The sequence below is a fragment of the Emys orbicularis genome, chromosome 12 (assembly GCF_028017835.1).
Source record: "Emys orbicularis isolate rEmyOrb1 chromosome 12, rEmyOrb1.hap1, whole genome shotgun sequence".
Lineage (NCBI taxonomy): Eukaryota > Metazoa > Chordata > Testudines > Emydidae > Emys > Emys orbicularis.
This window is the reverse complement of record NC_088694.1, coordinates 52,629,341-52,639,481: the sequence shown is the minus strand read 5'-3', so window position 1 is coordinate 52,639,481 and position 10,141 is coordinate 52,629,341. Positions and strand designations below refer to the sequence as shown.

The following is a 10,141-nucleotide window of genomic DNA, read 5'->3' as shown; positions in this document are numbered from 1 at the left end:
TTTCTGGAAGAATTTACCCACCCGTTCCCCCTGCCCAGCCACATTTGATGTGTTATACTCTGTTTGTGAAACCTGCATGAAAATCACTTCCCTCAGGTTTAATCTTTCAAGAGAAACTCCAGAATCTCAGAACCTGAGTCTGTCCCAAGGAAATGAGCTGGTGGTTCGTGGCAGAGAAGTCTCTCCAGTAAAGAAAAATATGAAACTATTATTGTTCTGCATTTCCATCTCAGCCTTCCACAAGTGTGAGCTAGCAAGAGATGTTAAGAGTAACAAGAAGGGTTTCTTCAGGTATGTTAGCAACAAGAAGAAAGTCAAAGAAAGTGTGGGCCCCTTACTGAATGAGGGAGACAACCTAGTGATAGAGGATGTGGAAAAAGCTAATGTACTCAATGATTTTTTTGCCTCGGTCTTCACGAACAAGGTCAGCTCCCAGACTGCTGCACTGGGCAGCACAGTATGGGGAGAAGGTGACCAGCCCTCTGTGAAGAAAGAAGTGGTTCAGGATTATTTAGAAAATTTGGACGAGCACAACTCCATGGAGCCGGATGCGCTGCATCCGAGGGTGCTAAAGGAGTTGGCGGATGTGATTGCAGAGCCATTGGCCATTATCTTTGAAAACTCATGGTGATCGGGGGAGATCCCGGATGACTGGAAAAAGGCTAATGTAGTGCCCATCTTTTAAAAAGGGAAGAAGGAGGATCCGGGGAACTACAGGCCAGTCAGCCTCACCTCAGTCCCTGGAAAAATCATGGAGCAGGTCCTCAAGGAATCAATTCTGAAGCACTTAGAGGAGAGTATCAGGGGGTAGCCATGTTAGTCTGTATCTACAAAAACAACAAGGAGTCTGGTGGCACCTTAAAGACTAACAGATTCATTTGGGCATAAGCTTTCGTGGGTAAAAACCTCACTTCTTCGGATGCATCTTTGCATCCGAAGAAGTGAGGTTTTTACCCACGAAAGCTTATGCCCAAATGAATCTGTTAGTCTTTAAGGTGCCACCAGACTCCTTGTTGTTTTTTTAGAAGAGAGGAAAGTGATCAGGAACAGTCAGCATGGATTCACCAAGGGCAAGTCATGCCTGACTAACCTAATTGCCTTCAGTGAGGAGATAACTGGGTCTGTGGATGAGGGGAAAGCAGTGGATGTGTTATTCCTTTACTTTAGCAAAGCTTTTGATACGGTCTCCCACAGTATTCTTGCCAGCAACTTAAAGAAGTATGGGCTGGATGAATGGATTATAAGGTGGATAGAAAGCTGGCTAGATCGTCGGGCTCAACGGGTAGTGATCAACGGCTCCATGTCTAGTTGGCAGCCGGTTTCAAGCGGAGTGCCCCAAGGGTCGGTCCTGGGGCTAGTTTTGTTCAATATCTTCATTAATGATCTGGAGGATGGCGTGGACTGCACTCTCAGCAAGTTTGCAGATAACACTAAACTGGGAGGAGTGGTAGATATGCTGGAGGGTAGGGATAAGATACAGAGGGACCTAGACAAATTAGAGGATTGGGCCAAAAGAAACCTGATGAGGTTCAACAAGGACAAATGCAGAGTCCTGCACTTTGGACAGAAGAATCCCATGCACTGCTACAGACTAGGGACCGAGTGGCTAGGCAGCAGTTCTGCAGAAAAGGACCTAGGGGTTACAGTGGATGAGAAGCTGGATATGAGTCAACAGTGTGACCTTGTTGCCAAGAAGGCTAATGGCATTTTGGGCTGTATAAGTAGGGGCATTGCCAGCAGATCGAGGGACGTGATCGTTCCCGTCTATTCGACATTGGTGAGACCTCACCTGGAGTACTGTGTCCAGTTTTGGGCCCCACACTACCAGAAGGATGTGGAAAAATTTGAAAGAGTCCAGCAGAGGGCAACAAAAATGATTAGGGGGCTGGAGCACATGAGTTATGAGGAGAGGCTGAGGGAACTGGGATTGTTTAGTCTGCAGAAGAGAAGAATGAGGGGGGATTTGATAGCTGCTTTCAACTACCTGAAAGGGGATTCCAAAGAGGATGGATCTAGACTGTTCTCAGTCGTGGCAGATGACAGAACAAGGAGTAATGGTCTCAAGTTGCAGTGGGAGAGGTTTAGGTTGGATATTAGGAAAAACTTTTTCACTAGGAGGGTGGTGAAGCACTGGAATGCGTTACCTAGGGAGGTGGTGGAATCTCCTTCCTTAGAGGTTTTTAAGGTCAGGGTAGACAAAGCCTGGCTGGGATGATTTAGTTGGGGTTGGTCCTGCTTTGAGCAGGGGGTTGGATTAGATGACCTCCTGAGGTCCCTTCCAACCCCGATGTTCTATGATTCTATGATATTCTATAATTCTAGGCGTTAGGAGCTGAGGGAGAGGGACTCACTGACGGGAGGGGTTTTCAGGAGGGGAAGTTGGAAAATACCTCTTGTTTCAAGTCTCCTGCAACACAACACAAACTGCACAGGTCTTATTCCGTTTCGTTGGGAGCAGTAATGAAAAACACACTTATATCTACACATCCACCCTGAAGACTTCTCATCTCCTCCAGCAGGCTGCAGCACAGACACATAGACCCAGAGAAAGCAAGCAAGCGAGCGGAAGTCACGGACTCTCAGCGAAAGAGTAGGAAACAGGGGGGGGGGGAGGGTCCCATCTCCTTCAGCAGGAGGCAGCAGTGAAACACACAAACGTGCACACACACACACACAAGGGGTAGCGCGCGCGCGCACATACACACGAATTTATTACTCCCAGTAAGAGGTAGCAACGACAGAAACACACAAAGGCTGATACGGATTCCTTCCCTCCCATACGGACGAGCAGGGAGGGACACCCCCATACACAACGAGTTGGTCTTTTCTCTACCTAGCAGGAGCCAGAAGGCCTCACAAACACACCCTGGCCTTTCTCCTCGGGCGGGACTCATTCAATCCAGCAGAGAGCAGCAGTGATACACACATGGATTTGCACCCACGCGCTATGACAAAATCCTACAAGGAGGCAGGGTACCCCTCGTGCATTAAAATTTAGGAGAACCGGGTTCTGATCCCAACTCTGTTGCCTGTGACCGTGGGAAGTCACTTCACCGCCCTGTGCCTTCGTTTCCCCATCCCTAAAATGGAGATAATTCTCCTTAATTCCAGTAACAGGCGGCAGGACGCACAGCAATACCGTCATACATGTTCCACCCAGGAGGGGTCCGCAACACGCAAACAATCACACATATGACAAGACCCAGGTCCTATTCCACACCCAGCTCCATGGCAGTGTATTGAATATATTTTATAGTGTTCAGTGTTACTTGAAGAGCCGGCCCAGCATCCCACAAATAAAGTAATTCTCTGTCTCGCCCCAGTGTGAGGCGCAGGCCTGTGGAAGGAGAATATTCTGGCCAAGTCAAAGCCCCCTGTGACGTTATTGATATAATCGGGGACCATATAGATCATTGTTGCAACCAAGGTCCTGTAGTGGCACCCAAATCTTGTATAAAGGGGGTCAAATGAGGTGTCTAAGACAAGGTTATGGTTTGCTGGTTATGATTATGCTGTCTATATGTGTGTATCAATTTTGTAGTTAAAGTTATGAATATTGGCTCTATACTGTCTGTATTTCAAACTTATGCTATGCTTCTGGGTGACATCCCAGACAAGCTGGTATTAGCTCTGCCTAGCCTGCTTGATGGCCCATTAAGGACCATCAGCTATACAATGAACCCATTGAGAGAAGGCAAATAGGCCTTGAGACTCAGCAAAGTATGCAGGAACTGGCCCATGTGACTCCAGACTCCATTTTGCTGTAATTTTCCACAGTGAGAACAAAGAGGTGTTCTTACACCTGGAAAAGACTATATAAGGCTGATTCCTCATCTCCATTTGGTCTTCAGTCCTGCTTCTTACCTCTGGAGGGACTTTGCTACAAACTGAAGCTCTGAACAAAGGACTGAATGACCCATCCCAGCGGGGGATGTATTCCAGAGACTTGATTTGAACCTGCAGTTTGTTCCATCACAGCTACAAGCCTGAACCAAGAACTTTGCCATTACTGTATGTAATTGATTCCATTTAACCAATTCTAGCTCTCATCTCTATCTTTTTTCCTTTTATAAATAAACCTTTCGATTTTAGACTCTAAAGGATTGACAACAGCGTGATTTGTGGATAAAATCTAATTTGTATATTGACCTGGGTCTGGGGCTTGGTCCTTTGGGATCGAGAGAACCTATTTTCTTTTACTGGGGCATTGGTTTTCATAACCATTTGTCCCCATAACGAGTGGCACTGGTGGTGATACTGGGAAACTGGAGTGTCTAAGGGAATTGCTTGTGGGACTTGTGGTTAGCCAGTGGGGTGAGACCGAAGTCCTCTTTGTCTGGCTGGTTTGGTTAGCCTTAGAGGTGGAAAAACCCCAGCCTTGGGCTGTGACTGCCCTGTTTGAGCAATTTTGTCCTGAATTGGCACTCTCAGTTGGGTCCCGCCAGAACCGCATCGTCACACCCCCGCCAAGCCCGTTCACCTCCCATCCCAGCTGGGTGAAACCCACATGTAAATCCCTGCCCTGCTAAACACCAACCCCGGATCCTGCGAGCCTCAGGCGCCGCGCCGTGCTGGCCCGTTTCTTCCTGCTGCGGGGTATCCCCTTCCTGCCACACCTCTGAGAAATGGCGCTGCTGCTGCTGGGGTTTCTTTTCTGCCTCTTGGCGGCTCCCTTCTGTGAGTATCTCGGGGACACGCAGCCCCCGCTCTCCTCCCTGCCCGCAGTGCAGCGTGGAGCGTCACTTCTCCTTTTCTCTCCCTTCACCAAGGTGTCCGCTCACAGATCCAGCTGGTCCCATCCGCCCCGGGAGTGGTGAAGCCTGGAGAGTCCCTCACAGTGACTTGTACCGTGTCGGGGGATTCCATCGCTACCCGCGCCTGGTGGAACTGGGTGCGCGAACTCCCCGGCCGAGGGCTGCAATGGGTAGGGCGCATCCATTTCTCCGGGAGCGCGAACTATGCCCCCGACCTGCAAACCCGAGTGAACATCGCCAAAGATGACGCCAAGAATGAGTATTACCTGCAGCTCCGCTCCCTGACCGCTGCAGACACTGCCACCTATTACTGCACGAGGTGGGACCCACGGTGATACGCGCTGTGACAAGACCCCGGGAGGGGAGAGTGTCTCTGAATGAGGCGGCGCCATCTCTTCCCTGTTACAATCTCCCTGCCCTCTCCTAAGGCGCCTGAGATCTTTCTCACTTTGCGCTGATAGCTCGTTTCCAATCCTGAAATTTTCCAGTTGCTTTTCCCTAATTAGCTCGAATCTTCATTGGCCGGGAGGAAGTGTGATTCGGGGATCAGGGAGCTGGTCAGAGCCGCATCTGCCCTGTTTATCGCTCTGAAAGACCTGAGGCAAATCACTTAGAGCCAGATTTTTAAAGGTATTTGGGCACCTAATAATTCCCATTGAAATACCTTTAAAAACCTGGCCATTCATTAGTCTCTGTGACTGCCCCGCCCCCAGGTCTATCAAAGACTTAGAATCATAGAATAGTAGGACTGGAAGGGACCTCAATAGGTCATTAGTCCAGTTCCCAGCACTCATGGAAGGACTAAGTTTTATCTTCTGGACCATCCCTGACAATGTTTGTATAACCCGCTCTTAAAAATCTCCAGTGATGGAGATTCCACAGCCTCCCTAAGCACAAGACTCACCTTGCACAAGTCTCTCTAGGCCAGATTTTCAAAGTTGGACACCTAAAGTTGCAGATGTGCAAATCCCACTAGATGCCTAAGTACCTTAGCAGTTTCGCTCAGGAAAGGCCACCTATTTTTACAATATTTAGGTGCTTATGGTGTAGGTATTTGCCTAACTCCCATCGATTTCAATGAGTTGTTGACACCTGGGTACTTTTGAAAATCCCAATACCTTCCTATCTGGATGTTTAGGAACCTAAATGCGTCTGAGAATCTGGCTTTCTCTGCCTCAGTTTCCAATCTGTGTAATGGGGATAATGACACTTCCCCACTTCACAGGAGAGTTATGAGCACAAACACACTGAAGATTGTGAGGTGCTCAGGCACTATGGTAATTAGGGCATATCAACGACTGAAATGCATGGTAAAAAATTTCCTGTCAGAGCTATTCTGCAATGGAAAATTAGGCATTTAGCTAAAGTTTTTCCAGAAAATATCTATTTTGGGCATTTGGTTGAAAGATATTTTGTTTCATAATTGTAAATTTTTACTTTTCAAGATTTCATTTTTTTTTTTTTTTTTTTAAGACAAGTAAAATTTTCGAGGGGAAACAGCCCATTTCCCACCCAGCTCTACTGGAATCAGACCCGTTCTCCATCTAGTCCAATCCTGCTGTTAGCTCAGTCAATGAAAACCAGATTCTGCTCCCATTTACACTGGTTCAAATCCAGCATCACATCACTGATATCTGTGGGATTATTTCAGATATCCATCCCTGTCATTGGGGCAGGACTGGACCCTAGAAATTTCATCACTGATTTCACTGGGAGTAGACGCAGGCCCTAACTCTATGTAAGGTTATTTCCAAGTTACCCAGAATACACTTCTTTACTTTTCTGCCTCTGAGTTGATCTGAGAGATCATCACCCAGACAAATCAGAATCCTGAGTTTCACCTGATGAAAAGGGCCAGGCCCCAGAGAGATCTCCACCTGCAACCAGAATTAATTTATCAGCTAGTCAATTCTCCCATGTTCCGCTGCAGGGCAGCAGCACCTCCATCTGTTTCCTCCATTTAGCCCAGTACCAGCTCCCTGCCAGCCCCTTTCATCTCCCATCCCCGCTGGGTGAAACCTGCATGCAAATCCCTTCCACAAAGGGTTCCTGTTTAAATACAACCCCCTGGTCCTAGGCACCCCTCAGACACTGAACCTGGCTGCTGGGGAGTCTGTTAATTATTTCAGACCATCATGGACTCGTTCTTCACCTTCCTTTTCCTCTTAGCCACCCTTTCTTGTGAGTATCTGTGGGAGGGGTAGGAAAAGTTCTGCTTTAGTTGTTCTGGAGGCAGAAATGCCCCTTGACTTCAGCAGAGCAGGGGGAGTCCCTGGGGAGTATCTGAACAGCATTATAATTCCTGAAATAAATTCCCTCCTTTTGCAGGTGTCCGTGCCCAAATGCAGCTGGTCCAGTCCGGCCCGGGAGTGGTGAAGCCCGGAGCGACTCTCACCCTGACCTGCACCGTCTCGGGTCAGTCCATCACTAGTGGTCACGGCTGGCACTGGGTCCGGCAGCCTCCCGGGAAAGGGCTGGAGTGGCTGGGACGAAGATATTACAGCAGTTCCACCTGGCAAACAAACTACGGCTCATCTTTCCAGAGCCGAATCACCATCTCCCCTGATTCCTCCAAGAACCAGTTCTCCCTGCAGCTGGCCTCCCTGACAGCTGCAGACACCGCCACATATTACTGTGCCAGAGAGACACAGTAACACCGAGCAAAGCAGAGATCTGTACAAAAAGGGGACGTGGATTCTGACCAGACTTTCAGGCCTCTCTCATGCTGTAATTTATCTGCCTAGAGAAAGGGGAACACACACACACACACACACAGAGGAAATTTGCACTAGATGGAAATGAAGGGACATCTTCTGCTTTCCCTTTCCACTCCCTCCTCTCCCCCAAATACACTCCTTTGGTGCTAAACATTCATGGGTATCTTGGCACGGTGACCTTGAAGCATCAACAGCTATCGCTCCCTGAGGACTTGTCTACAAAAATCATTTACACTGAATTATTTTAAATCAGTTTAGTTAAATGGGTGCCACTTTTGTGTGTGGACTCTCTTATTTTGGTTTCAATTTCTTTCCAGCGGTTCAGCTTGGGGGCGAGGAAAAATGATGAAAGCAAGTCTTATACCCAATGCATAAGAGCGTCCACACACAGAAAGTGGAACCAGTTAATCTCATTAGGATTGGAATAACATTTTTGGTTACATCATCACAAAATACACACACGCACACACACACAAAGATCAGCCCTCATTCCTTCCAGTAGGTGGAGCAGTCATGCAAGCATCCACAGAGAGAAAGCGAGCGAGAGAGAGAATATTCCAAAACTCTGTAAAGGAAGAATTGAATTTTTTTCTTTCTCATAGAAACATGACTAGATATCGGATGAGACTCAGGGTCCATCTAATCCAGTATCCTACCTCCAACAGTAGCTGATGCTTCAGAGCAATGTTGTTTGCAGTGATGTTGTAGCCCTGTTGGTCCTAGGATATGAGAGACAAGGCAGGTGTGGCAATATCTTCTATTGGATCAACTTCTGTTGGTGAAAGAGAAACGTTTTTGAGCAACACGGAGCTGTTCTTCTGGTCTGGGAAAGGTCTGTATAGCCAGACAGCTTGTCTCTTTCTACAACAAAAGCCAAGAAGGGCAGGGATGCAAAACCATGCTGTGAAGTGTCCCTAGTCTCTGTTGGCCAGAAGCTGGGAATTGGTGACAGGGGATGTATCACTTGATGATTACCTGTCCTGTTTATTCCCTCTAAGGCACCTGGCACTGGCCACTGTTGGAAAACAGGACACTGGGCTACATGGACCATTGGTCTGAACAATTATGGCCATTCTTGTCTTCTTATCAGCGTGTCAGTGTTTGGCTATTTCCATGTATCCAGGTGTGTATCTGAGTATGTTTTCTGTGAACTAAGAAGGTCTCTTTCCTTTCAGTACAAGGTAGCGCTGACACAAGGACAGACAAACAAAAATAAGCCCCACAAATCTCATTCCCTGTCTTAGGGGGCAGCAGTGTTTCTCCCACCCTCCCTCACTCCCAGGCAGTTCTTCTACATGAAACACACCTAGTAATACGGCGCTGGGTTTCTCCCCGGCCTGCGGTTCAGATTCTGCCCTGTGTCCTGCCACCACAGCCTGTGTTCTGGCAAAGCCCAGGAGCTGCATCTTCTCTCCATTCCCTTTTCCATCCCTCTCACCAGAGCTGCTTTTCAGGCTCTGCAGCCTAAACCCGCCCTTCCCCCACGTTCAGCTGCTGCTCCTTCCCCATCTGACATTCCCATGAGAGTGTCATTTCCCCGAGGATATTGTTTATATCTATGTCATATGCCCAACACATTTTTCTAATAGCCACCGCTCCAATAGAGAGACACCCTTTTACTCAAATGTGGTGGAGAAAAGAAAAAGAAAGAAAGAAAGAAAGAAAGAAGGGGTCAGATCACACAGCATTCGCTAATAGCCGGTTCAGTTCCCTGCCCGGTTACACAGCTCTGAGAGAGCCACTGAAGGAAGGAGCTAAAGAGCTCGGGTGGTTTCAATCCCTTTCCAAGGGTGATGTCGGAGTGTCTGATCTTTATGCAAATCTCCCAGCCAGGGTCCCCGTTTAAATAGCAGCTCCTGGGTTCTCACGGGGACCCGCCTGTCCAGGGGCTGAAGTGAATTTCATTGTTTCTCCTTTTTTCTGCCCTTTTTAAGAAGATGGAAAAAGTGTTGTAATTCCTGGTTTTACTCGCCATCTCGCCCTGTAAGTCAGGAGGAGAATTTCGGGGGAAATGATCTAACCCTTAGGAAGAGAGGTCAGCATTTAACTGTAACCTTTCCTGTCCTTGCAAGTGCCCGGTCCCAAATCCAGCTGGTCCAGTCCGGGCCAGACACGGTGAAGCTCGGAAAGCCCCTCACACCGGCCTGCACCGTGTCTGGTTACTCCATTTCTTCTGGGCTTGGATCTGGCAGATTCCTGGGAAAGGCTTGGAATATATGGGGTATGTATATGCAGCTAGTGGGAGCACAAACTACGCCCCGGTTTTCCAGAGCCGAATCACCATCGCCATAGATTCCTCCATGAACCAAGTTTCCCTGCGGCTCCGCTCGCTGACAGCGGCAGACACCGCCACCCATTACTGTGCCAGGGGATACACCGTGACACAGAGCAGAGCAGGATCTGTACAAATAGGGGAAGCTGTTGCTATACAGACATTCAGGGCATTTAATGCTGTGGTTTCCCTCTCAAGCACACAGAGACAGGTACAGAGAAGGAGAGAGAATCTCTAAGAGTCAAGATTTCATGAAGTTCATGCAAGCAATCGATACCCTGATATTGCAGAACAGCAGTGACAACATTGTCACTTCTCATTGCAGGACTAAGGGTTGAACAAGGAAATCACTGGCAAACCCCAACTCTCACCATGTTCTCTTATCCCCAGCTACTTCC

The 10,141-nt window shown here is 48.1% G+C and overlaps 2 gene segments (V, D, J or C); both read left to right on the top strand.

Annotated features, from left to right (window-relative positions):
• Nucleotides 1-4,625: 4,625 nt before the first annotated feature.
• LOC135886397 (immunoglobulin heavy variable 4-4-like) lies at nucleotides 4,626-5,089 on the top strand. The segment is given in 2 exon segments: nucleotides 4,626-4,677; nucleotides 4,770-5,089. Coding segments are annotated over 2 exon segments (372 nt in total).
• Nucleotides 5,090-6,889: 1,800 nt separating this feature from the next.
• LOC135886396 (immunoglobulin heavy variable 4-38-2-like) lies at nucleotides 6,890-7,408 on the top strand. The segment is given in 2 exon segments: nucleotides 6,890-6,935; nucleotides 7,083-7,408. Coding segments are annotated over 2 exon segments (372 nt in total).
• The last annotated feature ends 2,733 nt before the right edge of the window (nucleotides 7,409-10,141 follow it).